General features: G+C 40.7%; 1 protein-coding gene across 1 annotated transcript in view; it reads left to right on the forward strand.

The window, feature by feature from the left end:
* Positions 1–27,200, forward strand: part of IQCA1 (IQ motif containing with AAA domain 1) — a 112,289-nt gene that overhangs the window by 52,524 nt on the left and 32,565 nt on the right. Inside the window, exons 7-12 of the mRNA XM_033001308.2 lie at positions 710–794; positions 8,370–8,492; positions 13,054–13,129; positions 19,329–19,435; positions 19,649–19,744; positions 26,556–26,617. Coding sequence (XP_032857199.1) covers positions 710–794; positions 8,370–8,492; positions 13,054–13,129; positions 19,329–19,435; positions 19,649–19,744; positions 26,556–26,617 — 549 coding nt within the window. The remainder of the gene's footprint in view (positions 1–709; positions 795–8,369; positions 8,493–13,053; positions 13,130–19,328; positions 19,436–19,648; positions 19,745–26,555; positions 26,618–27,200) is intronic.

The raw sequence follows: 27,200 nt of genomic DNA on the forward strand, positions 1-27,200 counted from the left end.
TAGCACAAGGATTTTTCTGAAGTGTCAGAATTTTCTTTGGAACAGAGAATTAGAAAATCTTCCTGATATTACCTAATAGACACATACTGATACAATCCAAAAAGCTACAAAAGTGCAAGAATTTAAAGAGTCTTGTCACTAAAAATGGTCTTTGGACTGTAATTATTATTTATATCTTTTAATCTTTTTATGAAAGGTCTGGAAGCACCCTATGCTATCCATGCCATCCATGAAACCTTACTGCAAAGTCACTTATTTTCACCTCACCATCTTCCATCACCACCTAATTGTGCAAGTACATTGGAAATTTTTAAGGATGGAGATCCTCACACAGAAATACAGTCTGGAATTTGTAGATCAAAACTAGATTTAAATAAAATTATTTTTTTTAAAAAAAGCTGGATGTTGAAAGCAGAGAGCAGAACTATGAACACTTTAAGCTAAGTGTCTCAGCTGTGAAGCGATGTGCAGTCCTAAGAAATTCCCTAAGAACTTTCAGTGTTTGATGGGCCATGGGACAAGAGACATGGGTTGGTAACTGTTTTAATGAATTTACTGGACAAAAATCCGCTATCATAAGAAGCGATCTGGCTCTCTGTTTTTGAATAGGAGGCGAGGAAGGGTGTGCTTCCCCACCATCTAACATCTTTGTCAACTGGATAAAAAATTACGGATTTTAGCTCATTTTCCACTTTTGTTTCTCACACAGGCATATCATAGGCAAGTTTCCTGACTATCCCACGGAGGAGGCTGGAGGTTCAGTGGCTATTCTTTCTCAAAAAACTCCGGAGCAGGTACTGTCACTCCTCTAATGAAAGAGGTTAATGGGATTGAGAAAGGATTTGCCACAAAAACGTGTCTGTTGATTTAAGTAGCAATTTTTCATAACAATGGCCTCTAGTTCCCCAGCAACCTTATAGTTAAAGAGGTTTTTTTGTGCAAGTGAAAGGATTGTTTTCTTCCAGGGTAAACCATGAAAGTCACTTACCACAACTTGTTCCCTTTCAGGATGTGCAGCCACTTATGCATGGTGGAAGGTGCTCAGGCATGCAAGTTACAGACAGATAAATGTCTGAGGGAGCTAAGAGGAAAGGACTCAGCTACAGAGAGTTGCTCTCCTGCTGCAAAATCCGTGTAGTTAGACTGGTGCTAGCTCCTAGTAGAAACATACATTAAACAGTTTAAAGAGTCTTGGTTTAAAATAGGCCTCCAAAGCTACCCCAGAGGCTGGAATTGGTTCCAATGTGTTTGCGTTCAGTATCAACACACTCTAGCAATAGTTTAGTTTAAGAAAAGAAGAGTTTCTTATGCAGGCAGGCCGGAGCCTTGATTTACTGCCAAGGATCATTAAGTGAGCTTGAATATTCAAGTCAAGGAAGTATCTTAGTTTATCTTATGTATTCTTGTCGTGAACTCAGTTTTTCCCAGGGAAATTCCTCTTCTGACTTCTTTGGCTAATAGAAGTGGCTGATAATCTCTTCCTCTGATCATCTGGGTGCCACACAAAGTGATTAAGACCAGATAAAGCGGTGAGGACAGTGGTCGGCACTTGGGGCCATTTCCACCCGCCGCGGTGATCTTAGCAGGATGATGAGCCCATTGAGGGAAATTATAAACAGGAAGCCCTGCACAAAGGAGCAGGATTTGGCCCAAGTGAACCAGGCGTGGTGGCTACTAGTGGGCTAGGAAAACTGAACGGCCACAAACTGACCTCTGTGGTCCTTAAAGCTCCCCTGTTGAGACTGTTGTGTTCATCGCTGCCTGCAACCGATGAGCTAACACAGGTATGGTAAAACACTAATTTGGACTCAGTCCTTCCTGGGATCACAGGGAAAAGCCTGGGGCATACCAGCAGTCTGGGTGGTTTGAGCGGGATGTAAATACAGACTAGCCCAGCATAAAGCACAGTACTCTAACCATTAGTTACTTTGCTTACTAAAATAGGCAGTAAAACTGCTAAAACAGCTCTCTGTACCACACTAAAACTGAGCTCAGGGCACGCTCCTGGTTTTAGCCAAGGTCAGCCCTGCTGGCCTCTGTATCTAAGCCACTCTGTTGTTCAGTCCCAGACAGACCGAGAGACCCGTCAGTTAAATTTTCAGCTTCTAAAGTAGAAACACATGCCCGAGTCAAGGAGGCTTTGTTGGCTGCTCCCAGCAGCAGGGGAGCCACCCAGTAAGTATGGCTTATTGCTGGAGAAGGCTTTAGGGAACATGATGCTAATTAGACGTGCTACCAACAAGGATAAACACAACTCAAAGGAAATGTTACAAGTAATTATACTGAGCAAGACTGGATATGGTAGTAGATTCTGGAGAAATACATTCTTCCTGTCCTACTCCCAGCTTTGAATTCTTTCCTTCAGCTATTTTGCTGTCTTTCCTGGGCATCTGCTTTCTTTTTGCATTAAAATAAAAAAAAAATTAAAAAAAAAAATAATAAAAAAAAACAACAACAACAACTAAAAATAAAGGGAGGCAAAAGTTTAGAGAGATTGTTTTATTGCCTGGTTTTCCCTGCATAAAAGAAACATACCTGGAAGGAGGAAAAAAAAAAGTAACTATTTTCCCAGCAATTTTCACTAATAATTATGTGATTTTCAAATATTTTTGTGCACATTTTTTCCTCCCTTTTTAGCCACCACCAGAAAGACCAGAACATATTTCACACAAATTTAAAAGACATTCAGGATGCAGTTGGCAAAAGAAAGTTCAGTACTTTCATGATTTTACCTGAATGTCAGACAAGTAAAATATTTTTTGTTCATCTAAGTCAGCCTGCATATTAAAAATCCCTAAGGCAACTAGTTTCGTTCCACACTGGTCTAACAGGGCAACCTAGTAAATGAAATCCTGGCCCCATTGAAGTTAATGGGAGTTTTGTCCTTGGCTTCAGGGGAGACAAGGTTTCACCTCTTGTATATATTACCATGTGTGGATGGGCTGGTTACTCCCAAGTTAAACTCCATGAAAAATCAAGACCGAACTGTATTTAAAAAGCGAGCATTTTATAAGACTTAGGTAAAGACACTTTGGGGAAAATAAAATACAAATTAATCACTTCACGAACCATTGCTGCATTATTATACATTCTATATTTCTTTATCCTTTGACAACTCTGACCTTACTTGACTTTGTAATGTAGCTGGCCTTCTGCACAAACTGCTTTCATGACATTTTACAAATACCTTTCAAAAAGATATGCCAAAGAGATCCCGATGCAAAGCGCTTGGTGATTTAGTCAGAAAAATATGTACTGTCTCTTGACTGAAAAGAAGCTTTTCTCTACTTTACATACTCTCCAAGAGAAATTTAAGATTCTGAGACATCAGTGTAATCTCCCTGCATCTGTTCCAGATGTCTATCCCTAATGGTTTTTTATGTTTTGTTCCGAAGATAATCATCAGATGTGACAATTTTTAGCTTTGCCCTTATACTGCTGCCAACAAAATTATGATCTCTTCCTGTAGTTCATTAAGTCTCATCACCATGAAAATAAGCCAAGAGAGTTGCCATTTAGCAGGCGCATTCCCCATCTCCCAGCTCCTCCTCATTTCCTATATTAAATAACTTTGCAGAAAAAAAAAGTTGCTTCTTTACAAAGATTTTGGTTGTACATTCATTCGCTGCATGGAGAACAAAGTCATTTCCACATTGCTGTAATCACAGTATCTGATCCAGCAGCATCTAGAGAAGGAGTGAGAAAAAGTATGTGTTAGCTGCTGTGCAAACATATGCTCCTGATCCTCACTTGGCACTCTGTGCAATACTACTCTGCTAATTAGTATTCATAATTACCAACAGCTCAAGATCCCCATGAATCCCAGTAATCAGTTTGATTATAAGTGGCAGTGCAAGAGATCCCCAGTAGTTAGCTAAAATTTATTAGCAACCCTGACTATTTCCCAGGTAGGGACAGTAAAATGCTATTATGCAATCAAGTACTGCAATATTTACACACACACACCCCCCCCCAAACATAATATCTTACTTTTAACAAACGAATGTGTCACGAGCAGGTTTAAATGTCAGAGGAGAACTCAAGAGGCTCTGCAGTTGTACTTTTCCACATCCAACATTTTGCAAATATGCTTTTATTTCGATAGCAAATACACCATGTGTACTTTTCAGAAATAGAAGTAGGTGCCTACAGTTATGCTCACCTTTATTTCCTTTGCTCATCACTATTCTGGATGCTCCTTTTAGAAATGATCAGGCTGGATTTTCACGGGGACTAAATACACAGTGCCATCAGCTGGAGCTGGGCACCTGAAAGCCTTAAAATATGCTGATTATTTCAAGTTAATCATGCAGGAGGACAGAAATGGTACTCAGTCTGTTAAACGGCACAACAGGCATCTGTATTCACCGCCAGACAATTCACTGCAATGAAGGCATTCAACAGGTAGATGCCGAGTCCAGCAGCTCTCCACTGCCTATGATCATGAACTCTGTTGGCTGAAGTCAGTAGTCTAGGTTTTGTGCCTAAATCCAGGCAGTATCAACAACCCCTTGTCACCTCTACCACCACTTTCCCTAAAAAAAAAAAAAAGATCTACACCAAGCAAAGCTAACAGATTTTTCATAAATACGTTCAACAGAGACTAACATTTTGAAGCATTCGCCAGAAAACAGAAACAAGAGTGAGTTAAATTACATTTGGGCAACATCTGCCAAACGGCAAAAGACTAGAGCATATATCAATCATGGACTAAAATACACGGCTATTAAAGCAGATTATAAGATTTTGTAAGATCGCATAATGCTATGAAATCCCACCCAACATTTTTGATTCGTTCCTGCAAGAAACAGATACTATGGTTGTTTTTAACAGCTTAAACTTTGCTTGCAGGTGCACAGCCAAAAGTAAACAAAGCTCAGAAATGCCTTGCTAGGAGAAGACTATTGTTAAAGCTACACAAGTTCACAAATGCCTGTGAGAGGGAGTAAATCCAAAACACTGGCCCTCAGCTAACTAGATGGGACAGAGTCCCAGGACCACCGTGATGAAAAATAACATCTCCAACTGACAAAAAATAATACCACCTTACAGAAATCATCCGCCTATAGAAAGAGTTTTAATTATGTGTCCTCGAGCTAGGGGGGCAGGATAGGGGGGAGCATGTTTACAGCATATTACATGTTATGTACAGGTGATGCAAATGGGCAGTCTGATGTTTGGCACACTACTCTGGGACATGGGGATGGCATCTTTCTCCATCTCAAACAGTCCTGTTTTCTTGAAGAAACTTTTTTTTTTTTTTCTCTTAGATTTCAAAATAGCTGCTTCTGTAGAGTTAATACTCAAAGAGAACACATTTTCTCTCCAGGAACATTAGTGTTAGTCTGCATATAAAGTATTTCTGTTCAAAATGGTGTTAGAACCAGAATTACAAGGCTCTGAGGCAGTCTCTCACCTGCCGCAGCTGCAGATCCAGAATTCCCAAACTCACTCTAGCTCACCAGCCCTGCATTTAATTTATTCCCACACCACTAACCAAGACAAAAAGTTCAAGTAAGGTCTTCTTTCAGGGAGTGAGGGAAAGGCTTGTTCTTGAGGAAGAAATGTTTACCTCAAGTATCATCTTTCCTGAGCCAACACCAAGCTTTCCATGGCTGAGGACAGCAGAACACAAGTGAGTCCCACCGGCAGCTGGAGGTTTTCATATACTTGGCTCACATAAACCAACATGAGGCATTTCCATTCAGAGGCTGCACTCTGTTTCAGTGCCCCTCTCTTTCCCAAATAAGGGGATTTGCACTGCAAGGGTTTGGAAACACACTTGAACTGATGTATGAATAGAAAAGTCAATTTGACTTTTGTGGGATATCAGTTTAGAGGAAAATGTCTTTTCAGCCTCAAAAGAAAATGTTACTGGAGAAGAGTCATCACTAGCACAACAGGAGTCCTACATCAAGACTAGGGAAAAAAAAGAGGCTAAAATTCATCTGCTCTTACTGATGCACATTCTCTTCCTCAATATTAAGAGTTTTCTAAGTGCTTTCAGCACCATTTCAAAAAAAAAAAGGCAACCTAGCAAAGAAAAGGGCAGTCTAAAATAATTTAGGAAGACATCTACTTTTCTTTCCACTATGAAGTTTTCTTCAGGGGAAAAAAAACCCTATATTATAATGTGGGTGAATTGCTTAGTATCTCAAACTAACCTTTGCTTGCCCTTCCCTTTCTTTCCTCCTCTTTTGTCAGATTCTTCAGGCATCTTCTTGTAGCTGAAGGGGAAATTGTTCTGTATAGAAGAGTACAAGCCATTTAAGGTTAGATACACAGCTAGCTTCACCCCAGCTCCCAGTCCTCTGCAATTATGGAGCTGCTTAGAGCAGAGGTGAAAGCAGAGCTAGAGAAGCTGCACCGAAGGAGTACAGAGGAGAAAGCGTATCTGACATGAAAAAGGAAAAATTATATTTGCTCTGTCATTCTCTTTTGGGAAGCAGAGAGCCACTTCAGAAGTGCCAGGCTCCACATGCTGACAGCATTGCCAGCTGCATGGCTTTGGAGCATTTCACCAAAACTACTTGGCATCTCAGGCTACCTATACGTTGCCAAGGCATCCAGGAGAGAGACCGTACGGGTGTTATTTGGATGCACGCAACCTCTGCCTGCAGTCACCGTGCAGGTGGCTTCTCGTGTAACTGCACATTTCATTCATTGCTAACTGCAAGCCCCATTTTTCTGTTCCCTATACGAGCAGTTAGTTCAAGATTTTGCACCATAGCTCGTACTGCAGTTCTGAAAATAGTAAACAAACTATTTTTCTTGCCACCTTACTAAACAGATGAAAGAAAGACAGAGGACAAGGACAGTTCGACAATTCAGTCCCATTATAGCAGGTTCATGAGAACAGAAACTCTGTATAACCCTTTCCAGTATCAGTCATCTGTATAAAAACACGACAGCAAATAATTCCAATCAGAGTCTGAATATACTTAAAATATCACCAGTAGAACTCAGAAACATTGCTGAAAATTAAAACCTTTTGCCAGTCATGTGTGCTTACAGGTATCCTGCTGGATAAACCCACCCCTGAGATGCTGGAAACTGTTACGGTTACGCTTTGGTGGGCAGTCAGAGCAGAGGGTAGAGGTGACAAGGCTGGATTTCTGGCAGGGTACTAGCACTACAGTAAAGGATACACTCTGAGTAGCTCTGTTGGTTTTGGATACAACAGGCCTGCTGGGACACTAAAAACCTATTTTGAACTCTAGTCAATCTGTTAATCTATCCCAGGGAATGAAATGCTTCACTGCTTATCACCGCAAGACATGACTGAATGGTGCTTGGGGTTTAAATTACCATATTTAATTAAATGTAAGATACTGAAATGCTTGGGGAAATCCACTAATGAAATTTCACTGGCTGCAAAGCATAGCCCTTGTCATTGTCCCCTGCCAGTGTCCAATCTTCAATGCATTAAAAGGCATTCTTTAGAAAACAAATATTTTTACTGTGGCAGGAAACCTGTCTTACAATTGAAAATGTTTGATTTTCTGCTCTTTCACGGTACTGCCAATATTAATGGTCCGTTAATAAACTTCAATGGCCACAGATTTTCTGATTTACACTCATCAGTAAATGATCTTAGAATTCCTCTCAGGGACAAGAGAGCACAATGAAAGATGCCTGGGAACAAGAGAACGGTAGAAAAAGCAAATTTCACCCTCTGCCATTTTCAGATAATAAAGTATAAATGGCCAGGAACTAAAGTTATGGAAATTGATGTAGCTGTACCCAGTTATCAGCTGCTACTAGCTTTCAGGGATAAAGATGCTGAGATATCCATGTATGTCTGTCAGAGTTTGTCACAATATCTCTATTGAATGTCTCTCACCCACTAGAACAATTTCAGTCTTTAGCCACATATTGAAATTAGACATGCCTCAGGGCAATCTCTCAAAATCCATCTCTATAAAATCCATCTGCCTTAGAAACGCTAAAACAAATTCGTAATCCAAGTCCAAGTCCAGAGGGAACCTTAAGTTGTATATCATTAGGATATTGTGCTTCTGGGTGGTTTCGGGAATTGGTTTTACTCCATAAAAGCCCTCATGGTTTGGGGTTTAGAAATTGCCTCTTTCCCAAAGATATATTGGGATAGTCAGCACCTATGCTCAAGTTTGCAGGTGGGAGTGCCCTCAGCATAAATTAAAAGGACTTCTCTGTAATGGTCAGCCACTCTGGAGTTCACAGAGGGCTACCAAGCAATGTATTGGATACCGTGTTTCCCCAATATTGGAAAGGTGAAAGCAAGGGAGGAAAAATACACACTGGTTCAAAACTCTTTCAACACATGTTTAACACACCTTGCACGTGAAAATATTTGACCAGCTCTTCACATTCCCTTCTGTCTCTTTCAGGTTGCTGCGGAACTGGCTGCCAAAAAGAAGATGGCTTTGCAGAAAAAAGCCCAAAAAGAGAAAAAAGGAAAAGAAGTGAAGGAAAAAACAAAAGGAAAAAACCCACAGAAAACAGGAAATAAAGTAAGACTTCCTGCAGAGAAACCAGTTAGCAGTTTGTGAAACCAGAGCCAAAGTCCAGCCTATTCAGCCACACGTGGGTAGAAGCTCTTAGTTGACATCAGTGTGGTCACCAAGGCTTCGGCCTCGGTTCAGAAGACACAGGAATGGCCTGAGGCTAGTCCCTCTCAGCCTTTCAATTACCTTGATGATGCTGGGGAACTGAATTCTACCTCTCATATTTTAGGAGTGACCATCTGCAGGGCCATGACTCAGCTCAGTGGGATGAGCCGATGTAGGTGCAGACTGCCAGAGACATAGATGAAGGGGAAAAATACACTTCATGGCTTGGACATCGTTGCCGAGACAGCATATATGCACTCTTCAAAGCACTGTTGCTTTTTTTTTTGTGAAGATAAAATGATGCTTGATTATCCAACCAATCACTTCCACTTTTAATGTGGGGTACAGAGAAGTTAGTAACTAACACCCCTGCACATGAGAACTAGGAAACAAGAACCTTAGTCTCACTCAGTTATCAACCTCAGAGCTTGTGTGGATTTCCAACTGATTTATAAGTACAGTTCTGTATTGGCCAGCTGCGTCTTTTGTACTGCAAGGCAATATTTTGTAAGCCTGTAAATAGCAGTCGTGCATTTTCAGTCCACATTCTTAGGGTACGAACTATTTTTTTGCTTCAAGTCACAGTGGACACCACTTAACGTACGATATACTCCCTGAAAGGTTTGATATGCTGAGGCTGGTTTCACAGAAGGTCTGCTTCCAAGTTATTTCAGGAGCAACTTCACTGAGGATAACACCTGTGAAACAGTGCAATGACCAGAGGGCATCTTCAAAAGCAAGCTATGCTACAAAAATTGTAGGCTTTTGCTGAAGCAGCAACTTTTGTTTCTCATTTACTTTATAGTATAAACAAAGTTGAAATATTTTTTTTTTTTTAATGAGTCATTAATCTCTCACTGAGTATGTGGAGGAGAAGGGTGAGTTTTCTGGGGCAAAGCTTATTCCTCACTGCAAGTTCTACACAAATTAATTTTAAGTCCTAACCCTGGAACAGACATGTAACAAAAAAGATACTTTTCTTGGACAACATCCATTGATCTGGCCAAAGCTCTCATAACAGCTATCCAGGAACCTAAACTGCATGAATTTAGGAAGCATCGGTCTATTTAACTGGGAGGTAGATATCTAAGTGTTAACTTGTAACTTGGATAGCATCTTCGCTGGTTGAAAACGCTATTTGAGTCATACGAAACAGCATTTGGGGTTTTGGGGTTGGGTTTTTCCCCTTTGTAAATGAACACGCACAGCAGGCTGAAGGGCCAGCACACACAGATGTGTTTTACAAGCTCTTTAGGCCTGATCTTGCATTGCCAACTAGGAAGGATAGTGGCTGCTCCTGTGCAGAGAGGAAACTTTTGAAGTTCTGGTCATACATGTTTTCAGGTAGTCATTTGTCATCAGGGTCACGCTGTCACAGCATTAGTGAAGGCATCATACTCCAAGCATGGAGGGTGATTACTGGTGCCACTTCGTCATGTCTTTGTGGCAGATCAGAGCCAACCTGGGGGAGCAACAGAGGAGAAAGGAGCATAATACCTGCAGATCTAAGCCAAATAATACTGATACCAAGTTGTTTGTTGTCCATAAGACTTCCAGGGACTTGTGGTAGAGGCGAGGTCAGCTCTGTGGGACCACTTCATGGTGTAACCCCTTAAATCAGCACATACACTGCAGAACTTGATGGAAAAGATCATATAAAAGTACACATACGAAGGCAAAAATCTTAGAAAAGGCAGTTGCAGACACTTCAGTAAGTCAAAGTGAAACACTGATGTTCAGGTACACTAAAAATGCCAAACCCAGCCCAGGCTTCTGAAAGGGGATGGCAACTCGCTCATCTGCTTAAAAACCTGACTTTCACGTGATATATTTGATTTCTTGTTGTTTTTGCACATTTTACTAGGTAAGAACCAACAATATCAAAAATTAATCTCAATCTGCTCACAGTCTCTGCAAGGTTGTTTTGAAATGGGGTGAAATAACAATATAGAGCTCTGGGGCTTTATAACTTCACGTCGTTCTCGTCTCTTCAGCCATCACAAGTCCTGTCAAGTAAAATTCTGAGCCATTATATCAGGTTCTCTATGGTTCATTGAGAAAGAACAAAGGGAACATTCTCTCCAAGGTTATAATACTGACAGGGGAAAAAAATAGTATCTAAGACCAGTTGAGAAGTATTTGGAAAAGTTCTAACAGCAGGACTCTTATTAAAATAAGTATAGGCTATAAGTCATAGTGATGCAGGCAGAAAAAAGCCCTGCTCCTAACTTCAGTTCTTAAAGAAAACAAGAGTTTGATCCCAGAAGGAAGTTTAAATATTTCTGAAAAGCTTGATAGCAATCTTTAAAAAGGCATATTTGATATCAAAGTAACTTAGTTTTCTCTACAAGGTGCTGATTTGATTTCCCATTGGGCACCTAAAAAATAAAAAATAAAATAAAAAAAAAAAACAACAACTTCAGCACCGTATGACCCCTCTTTTCAATAGCAGAACACGTTAGACTAGTCTGGACTGCTTCTCCCAGTAACACGCTGCAACCTGCCTGTCTCACTGAACATGAGCAAGGCTGTGAATCCCTAGTTTTCATCCAGAAATGTTTAACAGTGAGACACGTTTTGTCCTTAGTGAAACCCATTAGCAAAATCTCCATAGCAAAAGCGCACAGGGGAGTCAATTCAAAATTTTCCCTGCTGTTGAATGAGAATCTCCTAGTGTGGGGCTAGGCTTTGGAAAGCCTCAGAAATATATTCAAACTGTTATTTCCATATCTCTGCTTAGGTTGAAAAGCATATTGTCGGTTCAAAGTGCCTTAGTGCACTTAACACAGAACAAGCATGGAATCAATCAGCTGAACATAGAAAAATACATCAACTGACTTCAAAAGAAAAGAAGTTCTTCGTATTACATTGACTCTTATGCTGTTAATAGAAGCAAGAGGGAACACGGAACAGCATTCTGCAACTGTCCTTTAGACACACAGTGGTTTTGATTAAAATCAATGAAACTGACACAACAATATTATTTACATCAGTGTATAAAATCACTGAAGCTAGTAATTAAAATGATTTATTGGCTTATTTGTAACAAAAGAAACATTAATGTGTCCTATGCTATTAAGAGGCTAAAAAGGAATAACCCATTTTTAGGCTGTTTTGGCAGGAATTTTTTTTTTTTTTTAATACTTAGCAGTTATCAGTATTTCCTCTTAGAACACAATGTTTTAATCATTTTTTATAGAATATCATGGAAGAATGTTAAAAGAATGGGTTCTGCCTTCTGCAAAAGATCCAAGGATGAATCTCAAAACGTCACACCCTGCAAAACCTGAGAATACCTTAGAGTAACTGGAAATTTGAGCTCTGGGTGTCAAATCCTCAAGCTCCTGCTTATATTTTGCCCAAAGAGTTCGTGATGTTTAGTCAAGGAACTCCTGAATCTCTTTCAAATACTTCTGTAGAGTATAAGGTAGAAGAGATAAATGTATTTAGGTTTTGCATGTCCTTCTGGGCCCAGACTTTAATTACTATAACAACACTTTAATGAAAAACAGACTTTTAATAATTCACATGACCTGGCTGCAACTGTATCTGCTGATAGCAGGTATGCAATGGCACCTAATTATAGAGGTATATACAAGGGGTTTGTTTCATTTTACTTATAAGAACTACATTTTCTATCTAACTGACAACCAGGGGGTTACAGACTACACATTGGTTAGCTAAGTCTGATACAACTTGTGTTGTCTTGCATAAACCCACATTCACCTCCTCCCCAAACAATGATCTAGTTTCCCCCCTAGTAACTATTATGTTACAGCATTTTGAGGACTTAAAACTAATACAACATGAAGAAACTTTCTTCAATTTCTGACAGTGTTTTCCATCAGAAGTACTGGTTCAATGAAATTAAACTATTTCAGGAACGTGTCAGTGTCATTGACTTTAGAGAGGAAAATGTCAAAATGTTTTGATAAAGTTGAAACAAAATATTTTATTTTGAAAGATACACCAATAGCACTATTTTTCTTTCTAATCACAGATTAAAATGAGGTTTCAAGAGTTTTGAATTGCCCACAAGTTGGGAATTCCTTTTTTTTTTGGGGGGGGGGGGGGGGGGGGGGCAGGGGGAGGGAGGATAGTGAGGAAGATCGGCCCTACAATAAGATTAACTGAAAAAAATAACAAGGCGATTTCATTTACATGTTGCAAGTATACTACCTATATTACATGTTCAAACAAGCCTAACTAACTCTTGTCACCTTAGTAGGTCAACTGATGAACAGACACACCCCCCCCTTCTCAGTGGGATAAAGCTTCCTTATAGCCTACTAGGAAGATTTCTGAGGAATAAAATGCTGTTGTCTCATCAACAAATTAAAACATATATTTAAAAATCCAGTTAAAGTTGCAACATTTTTTTCTTACTTGCAAAGTTTCTACATCTTAATATTCTGCTTTTTTCTTTTCACCCCACCACACCCTCCTGCTCTCCCCAATCTAGGAAGAGGAGGAAGGCTGGAAAATGGCTCCCAGTAATTTCCTTTCAATAATGGAGGAAGGAAACAGTCAATACAAAGGTCAGTAGAAAAAGATAACAATTAGAGCTGGAATGTTCTTCTACTTCAGCTTAATCTGAATGTCATTCTTATAAGGTCAAACAGTGCAGCTGCTCAAACTACGGAACATCATAGAAATGAGGACATTAGATAAAAATGGTATCTAGGAAGGGAGTCTCTCAGTACCTCGAGTGTTCTTAGGAGTCTCTCAGAATCATCAAGCTAATCATACAGGAAGATACAGTTCTATATAAGTGAAAGGAGCCAAGCTAAAACCAAAGTGCTTTTATGTTCACACAGTGGCTTTCTTGGGTTTTCCGAGGGCGACAAAATAACAACTGAATAGCAAATAGTTCAAAAGCACTATTCTGTAGGTCAGGCTTCAGCATCAATATTTTCATGCTCCTACAACTCTTTATCCTGTCTTCCCCTCATTCATGGAAAGTGTCCGTGGATTCATTCACCTACACAATCTACAGCTAGTCAAATTATTTTTTACTACATTTTTCAATATGAAAATCATCTTTTCAAGCAAAGGAACAAAAATGGACCATGAATATACTTGCTTCACTCAGTGTGTGTGTAACTTAACAGACATAAGTCACACTTACAGCTAGGAGACTGGCTGTTTCTTCACTTTGAGAAGGCATCCAGAAGTAGGGGGTTTCAAATCTTAAAAAGTGGTTTTCACAGAAGGACATCTTGCTCTTTTCCATCTCTCTTCTACCCTCGTCTCTACACTTGATGCCTTTGTCTATCTCTAACCTCTTGTCTTCAGTGTGTGCCCTAGATACACAAGTGCGTTAGCCATCACTTGTGCTGGGCCTGGAAGGGAGCGTGGAAGTCATGCACTTGCCTGAAATGGAAAGGAGCATCTGTCCCATCACCTGTAAGTGAAGAGCATGGCAGAACTCTGAAGGTCAGACGAGCCAAATTGAAGTCCTCGGTCGTACAATGTGCCTGATCAAAGCTTTCGGGGTTATTTTTGCTGCATTTCATGCAGATTCGATTCTCAAACAATTAATTAAAAAATATCTTTTCTGCTCCCCACTCAGCAGAGTTAGTGGCTTGCTAAAATTCCTCAGACAAAAAGTTTCCATTATTCCCTCCTGCAGACAAATTACTGGCATCAGGTTTACTGCCTGATTTGGGATGGCTGGAGAGATGGAAGTGTGCAACTTACTTTCTAAATACACACCAACACAGTTTTGCCTGACCCCTGACTTCTAACAACTAGGATTTTCTTACACGTTATAAATCATAAAGCCGTTTTATGGCTAAAGAGGAGTTGTTCATCCCAGACTTGAATGCTACATCAGAACCCCATTGAAGTCAGCAAGAGTTTTAGATAACGCTCAGATTCATCTATGCTTCTTTCCTTAACTGGCTAAGAACATTACTTGTGTTTTTCTACGCACTCAGGGTGAAATGTCACCTTGCAACTGGAGACCAGCAATAGCCACACCAGTGTTTCCCATCCAGCAAGTCCCGAGAGCAATAAAGGAGGAGCATAGAGGCCCTGCAAAGTAGCAACAAGAGGGCAGGAGGGTTTCACATTGCCACATAGACTTGGCAGTGTGATCATCCAGCACTCTGCTAATGAGTAGGTGATGGAGGAGCTGCGTTTTCCAGTGCTCCCAGTGTGCTGCTTGGATCCCCTGCTGAGGCTTTACAGTCTAACAGTCTTCAATTAGAATGCTGAAATGCGAATCCACAAACTCCTTGTATTTGTGCAAATAACTCTCCTCCAAGTTGTAGAAAACGTGTTTGGCTGTACCCTCACACAGAGGGTTTAAACAGTGCTTCCCAACGTGGCAGTGGATGCCAGCGTTAGGAATAAAAACACTGCAGAGGTCAATAGGTTAGCTTAATAAGAATAGAGACTCCCAAATTTCACAGCTGTCTCAAGTAATAACAAGTCAGGGGGTTCATGAGAGGCCGGGGGACGCGTTTATCACCCAAACTTCATCTAAACACCAGTACTGCCATTCCTAACAAGATACCTGCTTTGAGCTCTGGGAGCATATAGCATTTTGGGGTTACTCATGCTAACTTTTTGCATGGAGATAAGTGCTGAATTGGGGTGGTTGTGTTCCTGTATATCTCACAAGGCCTCCCGGGGCAACTCAGCAGCCTATTAACTGTGTGTGGAGCCTGTGTTCCTATTCAGGCACCTGAATCGGGTGCCTAAAGCCAGTCATTGTGAGTACCTCCATCTCCCCATTACGTACTGGCAGCATTTGCAGGTACCCTGCAATAATGTGCTCAGGTAGGTCAGGCACGGGCAGCATCCTTTTGTGGTAGATAAAGACTCCAGCCTGGCATTCAGAGTTAAACACCAGTGCTCATCTCCAGCCCGTCCTGCCGGAGCTGACAGCTACTCCCCTAGCTCTAAATGCACATAAGAAAGAAATATTTTCTGCACAGAGCATGACCAGAAGTCCTCTGAGTGGAAAGAACTCTCTTGCAAGCTTCAAAGAATAGCTGCAGTTCTGTCTTATGCACTGTTAGAGTACATAGCTTTCCAGTTAAAACTTCCTGTGTTTGGGGTTTTTTTCTCCTAGGGAACCAAGTCTGTTCAACACCGTATTTATTTTTAGTAAACAGCTGCTAATTCCTCCATGCAGCCCAATCCCCTGCCTCATTCACAAGCACTTAGTGCTTTTTTATTGCAGGACACGCAATACTACCTGGTGGTTGTTCAGAATAATTTTACTTTTAATCTGGCCATGGATAAGGTTCCTTTTTCAAGGTCACCAAAATCAAATCTAGTACAACTTCTGACCAGAACAGTGTAAGCAGTTTCTTGTATTTTGAATTTTAGCCTGCTTTCACTTCAGTAGCAGAATTGTTTAGAAAAAACAGTTTGGTCTTTCTACATTAGGAACTTTTTTCTCTTCTTATGTAGAAATAGCTCAGTAACTATCTCAATTTGCACATAAATTCAAATTTATTAGTGCATAAATCTTGAAAACATCATTGAATTAAGGGATCTTGATTAAGAAAGATTTATATCAGATGCCTACAATGAAATAATTTAAAGACCCTTATAAGTCTGTCTAAAGTTTACCTAAAATGATAGCAACAAACATTTTTGTTTAATCACACACCCACCCCCAACACTTACAATTAATAAGGTCTTCCCATCCCCTCAGACTGGTTGCTTTGTTCTTAGGTCTCTTAAATATTTAAAAGGACGTAGCTCAGTTTTCACAAAGATCTAAGCATTTCAGTTAGACTTTTCCATCCCTTTTTTTTTTTTTTCCTCTACCAAACTACTACTTAAACTTCACTGTAATTCATGAAGACTTTTATTCTTCTAGAACTGTATCTGGCAGTTTTGATAGTTGCTAAACTACACTTGCCAAGCTCTAAAACACTTATTTTATATACTGTTGTTGGAAACAGCCAGTTTCTGTGTGACATCTACACACTGGAATAGCAAGTTTATGTGGAACAAATGTAAGCAGTCCAATTCATTACCTGAATCTTCCTGGGGTTTGTTTTTGCAGTACCCAGTCCTGTGAGGCAGCAATGTGTTATTGCCTCATTCTACAGATCTCCAGTTGATGTTTATGACTTGCTCAGTGTTACAGAGGATATTTGAGTTGAACCCAAATACTCCCTGGCCCAGACTTTAAGGTGTGGTCATATTATGTTTTTTTAACCAGGCATCAAAAGATTCAACCTCCTGGCAAAAGTATTTGAAAGTAATAATTTTTAAAATGTGTCATGCTTCAAATAAACATATTTTAATTATTAGTCACAGCTGTTCTCTGAAATTCAGGGATATTGGAATTACCTACTAGTCTGCAGAGTGAAAACTAATGCTGCTGAGATGGTGATGTTAGCAGTCACGTTAGTGGACTGGGCTGTCTTTTGAGTCCTGAGCTAGAGGTATGCATATAAATTAATCCAAAGATAATCATGCACTATTTTAGAATAGGTGATATAAATTGCACTGCATACACACACGCACAAAAATAGCTCCTGTCGCCGGATGACCCTGTCTGTAACAAAATACCAGAATCTTTTGACCAGCCAGTGAAAACATAACATCCTTAGCCTCCTGACCTTACTTTAAAAATAACTTTGAAACATTTTGTTGATCTATAAAAGAACAACATAGCATCTAACACCTATGAGTTATTGATCTCTCTTCTAAAATTAGGGACCTCTAACCTAGTGGCTAATATAGCACTCAGAAAACTCATTGCCAGGTAACAGAGGCAGCTGCCTAATCTGTGGGGATTGTCACTGGTTGGCCTGCAGTGGATATTAACCACTAATCAATTTACAAAATGACAATAAACAATTATGAAAAAAACAGAGTAAAAATCTATGGATCCCTCTATGAAAAATAAATATCTAAAACCTAGTACTCCTGTGAAAACATAGCACTTACAACCTGTTGACCCAGTGAGGAAAAGCATTTAAAAATTCATATAACTCCCATGTAACATCCCCTTTCCCCAAGGCTGAAATTCCAGGCTAGTAACCCTGGAGGAGGTACCTTTTAACTAGGGCAAATCAGCTTTCCCTCTTGAAATATTACGTGTCATCTGTCATGCCATCTGATGACCCGCAAGTAATTTAAAGAAATTAATGTCTATACCTTTGAGTTTCTTCCCTCATTACCAAACAATCCACTGTCCTTCTCCATCTCTACCGTTTTCAGTTATGAAATTAAGACTACTCACCTGCAAAAACTATTCCCTATGTGTAAAGCCACAAATACTCTGCACGTAATTGAACTCGGAAAATTCGTAGGGGATGGAAATAGCAGCCAGTATTGTATTAACTGGACTAAAACTTGAATGATCTCCTAAGGGTACTGTGAAAACCTTCCAGAATTTATAGTGCCTTAGAAATGGCAGTGGGTACAGGAAAGAGTACCCTGTACAAAACACTTTCATAAAGAAGTCTATGTCTTAAAGTAGGAAGCTATCATTTTAAATCATCTGGAAATTGAATTAGCACAGACTGCTGGAGATTAGCTGTCATTTATAAAGATACTGTCGGGGCTTAAAATGCAAGGAAATGTAAGGTATGAATTGTCTTCCTTCAAATTATCTCAAAAAATGTAGAAAGAAGAGAGGCGTTTCCAATAATAAAATAAAAAAAAAAAAGTACATTTTGCTAATAGCAGAGAATTCAGATACGCACTGAGCTTGCCAGACTTCATTTAGTTTTCTTTCTAAGGAGCAAATTGCATCTTGCCTCAAGAAAAATAAAAAATTGCACCTCAGGATCATTAGCTACTTCATCATAAACGAGGGGGTTTTTGATCATCAGTTTGCACAAGCTTGCTTTGCTCTTAGAGTGAGGTCTCATTATTTATCCTTTACACAAGACTAAGAAATGGAGGTGCTATATCAGGTGGGCCTTGTCTCTTTTTGGAAAAGGCATCGAATGCCTCTTCAATTACTGCAGCAGCTTAAAACTCCCCGGAGTTAGAACTGTGTGGCCATATGTCACGTGTGGGTTCGATGCAGGTCACTGCTCTGTCGTCGTGGATTCGCTGTCCCCTCACACTCCCATTTCCACGTTCTCCATGCAGGCTTGTATGCCTGTTCCAGTGCTCCTGGCCCGTATTGCAGCCTCACGTGAATTACTACAAAGGCTAACTCGCAAGGTTTAACTTGGCATTAGTTAACTAAGCAAGAGAGAACAAGGAAATTTCCTGCTTTCAACTAAACACCTTCCTTTGGTCCCCAAGCCTGCACTATGTCAGCCAAGAGACATGCATGGACAGCACACTCCTCAGGACAGGAGCCATCTTTGTGACTTCTTCATGGTAAAGATTTAAGCTCTATGAGATTTAAGCTCTATGCTATTAAACAGAGAGCAGAAGAATGCCAGTATCAGGCATGATACAGTTTGGCCGACACTGTACTTACTACCTGCTCTTGAAGATGAACACCACTCCAGGTATTCAGCTTTAAAACCAGAAAATGACAGCCTCCATACCCCACCATCCTCCGGAAATCTGATAACTGTTTACAGCCCAAGGCAAAAAACAGTTAACCTCAAGTTTTAGGGATCCTAACACAACACGGTTCTGAACTTGGTAAGGGTCCCTAGAGCCTGCTGCTTTCATACAGCTCAAAATTTAATAAAAGCTGCCTACAACCACCTATTTTTTGCCTCCAGAAGCAGTTGGAGAAACCAATGGCTTCTGTAACTTTTTTCCCCCTTTCTTCTTTCTTTTGGATAACAGCCATTTGGCAGAAGAGAGATGAGGGATGGGATTTTCTCCAGGATCATGACCCGGAGCTGATCAAAGAAGAGAAACGGGAAGAAGTGGAGGAAGAGATCAGAGTGCAGGTGTGCTTACAATAGTAAGAGGACACTAATAATGTGCATCGCCTGTGTACATTTCTCTACAGCTGTAAGAACTGGCCCTGGCATAGACCTTACCTCCTTCCAGAGTCCCTACTATCTGTTCTTTGCTTTAATGCTTGCTTAGCTGAACATTTGTCTGAGGTGTGGTGGCAGAACAGAACACTTAGAAAGATTCAACTGTGTTTGTCTGGATAGGTTGATGAATTGATGCAACAGAAACTGGAGAACCTCAAACTGGCTGTGGATAAAGAGAGGAGTGACAAACAGAAAAAAGGAAGTAAAAGTGAAAAGGTAAGAGGAGCAAGTTGGGAGAATGTAGGGTAAATCTCACTTCTCTGCCCAGATACCATGATATTCAGTGCAAACCCTAGTCTCACAGATACCAATATCAAAATGTCCACCCTAAACATTTACTGAATCTCAAGTCAGAAGCATTTAAAAAGCTATTCACCTGTGCCTTTTTTTCAGAGTCTTTTCCTTTAGCTGTTATTTTTCCTTAACCTTTATAAATACTGCTTAGGACACGTTGAACTATTCCAGAAAGAAGTCATTACAGGATAGATCAGATTTTCAAGAGGGATACACACCCTCTTGAAATCCTCTGACCCAGTCAAACAGGAAAATCCAAGCAATGCCTCTAAGGTGTCAGCTTCAGATTAATACAGTCTTCCAGGGCAGGCATGCACCTGGGTGACAGTAAGTTTTCCAGCAGCTGCATGTTTTCATCTTAAATGAGGACTGGTCAATGTGTTTCAAAACTGTACAACAACAACAAAACAAAAAAAAAAAAAATCACTTTGAAAGTTTTGGTGTAACCTTTCATTTATCTATAACAACACATATCACATACAGCCAGGTACACATTGTTTAATTGTGTTTACTAGGTATTATTGAAGGGTTTGGGAACTTGCAATTAAGCCAAGTTTATTTAAGCATATAAAATAAGTTATTTTTAATGTGTGTTGCCCACTGAAACACAGCACACATCACGTTCACATCCAGTTTCACCGTATTACCATATGCAGAATTCCACAGCTTGCAGTTCCCCGAATTCCTTACCCAAGCATTTAAACTATAGATCATGTCAGTGCAAAATAACTCAAAGCTTACAGACCCTACCATTCAATCAACAGATCCACTTAAAATCCTCAGGGCAAATAGCCAACCCTAATCTCATGTTGCATTTCATTTCTATAATCCCTTTAGCATGCAAATACTTGCTGTTGCAGTACTTCTACTCAAATTATCTTTACCAATGTTCATTCACCTGATAAACGTGCAGGGACAATTTAATAATGAAAGACTGGAGTGACTCTGAAAACTGATACCAATTGCATTGCTAAATCTGTTTCAAAAATAGGGAGGTCTCAAGATACACAGACAAAATATTGCAACAATCTTCCCAAAGTTGCCATGGGCAGAAGCATTCAGATCAGCTGGTCAAAACTCTGCTTCAAAATGTCACATTGGAATTATAAAGCTTTATGTTGGGGTGGGTTTTTTTTTTTCCTTCAATATAGTGTTGGAATGGTTTGGGGTGGAGGGAGTTTATTTAACTTTTGTTTTCCCAAATTGTGCCAGTAGCCTGAGAGAAAGAGGGAGGAGGAAAGAGGTGAAAGAAGTGCTAATTAAATAATACAAGTTCCCTAAAGATTTTCCCAGAAAAAATCAGTTCTGTTTTAGGGGTGGGGAATGGAAGGAGGTATCCAGTTTTAGCCAAATCACATCTTTCCTATGCAAAACTGTTTGAAATGTTCAATTGGCATTGGCAAAGGCTTTTTCTAATTAGTGTTTGTATAAGTATCTGAGTCCATAAACCAACAGTGTGTACATACCTGTGCACACAGAATTCAGATGTGCTTTATGAGAACCTGGCCTATATAACAAGAATAATATGAGCTGGAAAGTTTTGGAAGCAGCTTATTAATTTGTTATTCAGCAAAAATCCTCTAGTTTTCAAGGCACGTGTTACCACATCCTAGGTCCCATACGTCTCCCCCCCAACTATGCAATGTGAAATAACATTGGGTTTGGATTCTCACTGTAGCCATGAATGCATCTGGAGCATGATGTAAAACTTCTTTTTCCCCAGAAAAGGGTATTCTGCAAAGAAAAGCATTCTCAGGAACATTCAACATTCTTCAGAGAAATCAAACCTTTTTCTGCACTCTGTCAGTGGGGAATGGGTAGCAAGGGTAATTTCTTCAAGTGAACTCTTAAAAGCAGAATTTTCTGTCTAGGGGCAGTTAAATCAAATTCATGATGCCACACTTGGCCTCCTGTCTGTTGTAAGGAGGGATTTCTTCTACTTTCTTTGCAGGAGGACACCACGGTAGAACTAGGGCTTCTGTTGTTGTCACTACCCAGGGGTGTAGAGGATAGATGTCCTCAGCCTTTTCAAGCACACCTTAGGATAAGCAGTTTACAACTTCCAAAAATTCTGTCAAGTCCATATTTAAATAAAAGAGAAAAAAAAATCTGCCTTATCCATAGGAGGCAATTTGAGTTTGAAATCCTGTTTGGAAGTCCCTTTTGCGGACAATTCAACAAGGACATTTTGGAATTGGACTCCAAAGGAAAAGCAGAAGCTCCTCTCCCAGTCCATGTTTCAGATGTCTCAATAAACTAAATTTAACAGCTCCAGGCATATCAGTAGGCCACGCCTTTATTTCCATGCACTGCACTTTCTAAGCTGAACTTTATCACTGACTCCCAAATATTCAAATACCACTTAGTGCTGAAACGTGACTCTTAACCCTACCAAGAATTGCCCCTGGAGGTAAAAAGCCCATTTACCACCTTTGTGGAAGAATTATCTTGGGTGGAAAGGCACATTGCTCTTCCCATTACAAACAGGTCTCCAGACCAGTAGGCTGGTCTGGAAATACCTAAACTAATTAGATTGCACTTCCCTGGAAGGGTTCAAGGCCAGGTTGGACAGGGATTTGAGCAACCTGCTCTAGTGGAAGGTGTCCCTGCCCGTGGCAGAGGGGGTGGATCTTTAAAGATCCCTTCCACCCAAACCATTCTGTGATAATACACAGCAAGCCACAGTGCTATCGTTTGAGGCACAGATCCTGTGCCTCTACCCATGTTGGAAGCATCTCACACAACAGTCTGTCCCACTGTTATTTGTCCTTGTGGTCCAGCACTGATAGGGTATAGAGCACAAGTGTCCTCATTAAGAGACACACTGTGCTGGACTCTGCTCCAGATAGCTCCTGATTTGATGTTCTGTCACAGGAGAGGGGATGGGGACACAACAGAAACAGAGGAATGTGGTTCGGCTTTGCTGCAAAGTGCATTTTTCTTCCCTGTGCACAGTGGCAGCTTGTTATCTGCCCAGCCATGGATCAGCAAGCTGGTATCGTAAGAATCTGTGTGAAAACAGGCTGAGGGATGATTTGAAGGGAGATTGCCTCCTAGTGAGGGATATGGCACTGATGTCTAGGAAAGCTGACAAAGAGATGTCAGAAGGTCTAAATCCCCACTCAGCCTAGAGGAGCCTGTTGTAGAGCACCTGAAGTGAAAGGACTATCATTTTCCAAAGTATTTGATTTCTAAAAAGTTGGTGACATCCTTGTGCCAGCGCAGACTTTTTAGTGAAATGCTGTTGTTCTGAGTCCACCCCTTTCTGCTGACAGCTCAAGCTTCTCATTTGGGTGGCTCAACACAACCCGCCAGCTTTACAAGTATTTCTTCTCGATGGATGCCACGTACCCAACCATGGTACGCAGAGGGCTTACAGCCAAAGGTGATTCTCCTGGGAACCACCACAGACCTAACTTCTTTAAACTGGCTTTCCACCCAACATAAGAGCTGACAGATCTGCTTTCTGCAGTTACTGACCTGGAAGTTACATTTGAGTGCTTATCAGAGTGCTTTTTATCAAACCCATTGTGCTGCTTTTCCTGCTCTGCTCCCCCAGGGGTTTGTTTCGGATCCAACTGCAGGTAAAGCAACCCATTGCAAGTGAACACACCCACACATACACAAAGGCATGGCCAGAATTCGGAAAAAAAAGGAAAGAGGGGACATGGGAACTTGAGTGTGTAAGAGTTGCTTCTGAAATAGGCCTTGGATATTGACATCAGTCTGAAGACTTGGTAAAAGGAAAACCATAGTGAATAAGGCCAGAAGGCAGGTTGGGCCAGAATTGAGGAAAGTCTGGGTTTGGGGACAGTGATTCACAACCCATGTTGGATTTTCTGTAGCTGATGAAGAATAGCACTCAGAGCTCTCAACCAGCTGTGGGGGCTGTAACCTCTTTGGATGCTGTAGCTAAATCCGACAGGGATTACAGATCAGAGCCCCTCATTTAGCAAGAGCTTAATAATCAGTGGGATCATCTTTGTTTAAGGATTTTTTTCATTAGAAGTATCAGAAGCTACTCTCTATATCTTGGCATTGCCAGAAAAAAATTTCTCAACCCAGAGCAGATGCACACACAGTGCAAATCGGCACCTGCTCAGCCTCCCATCATGATCCAAGCACCACACATGATCCAAGAAATCCACTCAAACACTTCACAGACTGCTGCTTATACACTGTCATTTCCCTTCAATCACAGGACTGCTTTCCTTTAGTTACTTTTCCATTGACTCGGTGGTAGTAGCTGCAGACAGCTGATAGCAGCGGGACTTGTATGATCACAGCCAAAGGGTGACACAGATCCTGCAGTTCCAATGTGGAACAGTTCTCTCAAGGAGACATTTTGGCTAACCTCTCCCTTCTGGTGCCGGAGACACTCCGCTCCGGAATCTGGTCTGTGTTTGCTCGTAGCAACCTCTGCGCTACTCAAAACATTTTCCTGTGCCCACACAGTAAGACAAGATACCACACTGAGCGCGGAAGGCAGTCTTCTGTCATCTGCCAGCTAATAGCTAATGCAGTTCACTACATGTGACTTATCAAAGCAGAAAATAACCGAGTAAATGGATGGCTACACAGAAACTAGACTGACATTTCAGAGATAGAAACAAGGAGATATCTGTTATAAATGATGAGCGTGTTCACATTCATTAAACATTATCATTTTCTAAATAAAAGCAGTTCCCAATAAGACATTTTGGAGGAAAGCCATTGTCTACAATTCATATTTCCCCTTATCGCATCTCAGTGTTTGCCAAATTTCCCATAAATGCTGATGTTAATTAGGAAAACACATTTTCCCCCTGCATAGTTCATTTTTGTTTTGCTCTTGAGTTACTTTATTGGTGAAGCTGCCTTGAGGACAATACCAGTTGGCCAATAAATTCAACATATGTTTAGTGTCTTTACATAGGTAGAAATGAGCTTTCCTTCCCAGTCAGACCCCATGATATGTAATTTCTAGCTTGTTGGAAGAAAGGTTAAAGAGACAAAGCTGGAGGAACAGCACAAATAAACCGCTGACAGTCGCAGTATTTCCTCGGTTGTTAAAACAGCATGGCATATGCTTTGTTCTTCCCATTCCTTTCCTTTAAAACAAAACCCCACTGGCACATTCTAACGAGTATTTGCTGCCAAGCTTATTTATGTAAAGCAACCTGAGGTGTAGTTCGGCAGAGTTGTTTGCATTATTCTAATCCAAAACTTAAAAACATCACCTTTTCCCAGTAAGGTTATCCATATAGTTCTGGGTTTAATTTACATTTTCATCTATATTATCTATGGCGCCTTGTAAACAGTAACAGGTGATGGAACCATAGGTTATTTACATTGCAACTGTCCTTGAAAAGTTACAATTGATATATTTCTGAACACTGCCGATCCATTCTAGAAAAAAAAAACTCAGCATTTTTCAGATAATTGGATAGGATTTTTTTAATTCAACAACATAGCCTCTAGAGCTCTGCAGAAGTATTCACTATTAAAAAATAAACTATTGTATTCCCAGGAAAGTGAACATAAGCTTTTGCAAAGAATAAGCTGTCTTGATCACCTAAGCACATGCTTAAATTTAAGCTGTTGAAGAGATCCCATCATGTACAAATGTCACTGTGTAAATAGTCCGACTGAAGTCATTCTAAAGTGCTTTGCAGAACTTAAGTATGGGCACAAGTGGTGGGCACTAACATGGATTAATGACTCCCACTCCACTGCTAATTATCCCTAACCATATTTATGGCTTGTGAGTTGTAATTAATGGAGGGGCTTGACATTACTGATTCACATCTTTCTTATTTATGTTTTCCATGGGGTATTTTGCAGTATGCAAAGAAGTTAGTCACACAAGTCAAAGTCTTCCCATAGTGAAAGCGTGGTGAAAATATCAAGAGAAGAGCAGGTCATGTTTTTCTGACCTCTTCAAGCTTCTTCCCTGAGGCATTAGGAAAGAAAAGGCAGAAAGATATCTTACGGTTAGGATGCTAGCTAGAGACTCGGGAGGGTTGGTTTTGGGTCCTGGTCCAGCTGTAAGCACCCTGCATGGCCCTCAGGGAAGCCGCTTGTATATTTTACCCCAATGTGAAACAAAGCATGAACGGTCTCCGGAGAGGCTTCTTGGACCCCCCACCCTTTTCCTTCCTGCTTCCCTCTTGGGTAAGGGCCATACCCATTCAACTACGGAGTTGTGCTCCAAAAAGGAAGGAGAGAAGAGTTTTCTCTCTGAGCAAATGGCCCTGGGAAGCTTTTGTATGCAACCTACACTGGAAGAAGCAGGACTGATCACTCCGAAGTACGGTGCTCGTGGGCACTCGCTGGGGAGGCGGCAGTTGCAGGTCAGGTATACAGGCTCCCCGGGCAGCTGTGTTCTAGAAGAAAGCAGCAGCCACCAGGTTACTTCATGCAGAGTCCAAGTCAAGGGCAGACCCTGCCCCAGGGTCTGCTTGAGACTCATAGGTTGGACACAGCTCCTCAGCCCAAGGGCGCTTCACCTCTCCTGTGCCTTGGTGAGGCACTTACAAATGGGGACATCTGTGCTTTTATAAACAGGGACATGATTTGCTTCCCTCAGAGCATTCAAAGATATGATTTTTCCCTTTGGGTTCCTTCAGTAACAACGGTCACATTCAAAAACTGAAATAGTTGCTGTTCTGACCCTCACTTTCCTTCAGTATATTCAAATATATTTATAGCTGTACTAAGATCACTAATTTCTACCTGTTTTCATGGTCCTCAGAAAAAAAAGACAACCATGAGGAAAAAGATACCCGAGATGGAAGAAGATCTAACTCCTGACAGGTAGAAAGAGAACCTGTTTACCTGGGATTCAGACAATGAGACTGCATCCTTTTTGCAGTAGATATGCTATCAACCCTTTTAGTTTTCAATTACACAAGAAGCATCTCAACAGTGCTATGCTTACCAGCATCAGGAGCTCTACAATAAAAAACCCCCTCCTTACTAACAGCTGTAAATAACCATTAAAAGCCTAGATGATTAAAAAATATATATATATCTTTTACAAACTTGAAGCACATACACTTTAGCAAAAACCCTTTTCACATTCACAGTGAACGCTACAACCTTCCCACTGCCCCTCCCTGACCGATGACTTCACAGCACCACAAACAACAGGGCAACAAAACACTGCTTTGATGCTACACACCACAGACCTTGTTTTTCCCCATTTTCAACAACGCATACAAATTAAGATCCCCATTCTGCAGCAACACACCGCCAGGGCCAGTCTCCATTAACTTCAGTCAGGTTAATTCCAGTACGCAAAGCTACACACATATAACATTTAGGCAGAGGAGTGGACACGTTTGCCTCTTTCCCATCCAGAAGCACCTGGCAGTTTTGTTGACTGTCAGATTTTCCA

Source organism: Tyto alba, unplaced genomic scaffold (genome assembly GCF_018691265.1).
Source record: "Tyto alba isolate M040663 unplaced genomic scaffold, T.alba_DEE_v4.0 Super-Scaffold_7, whole genome shotgun sequence".
Taxonomy (NCBI): Eukaryota; Metazoa; Chordata; class Aves; order Strigiformes; family Tytonidae; genus Tyto; species Tyto alba.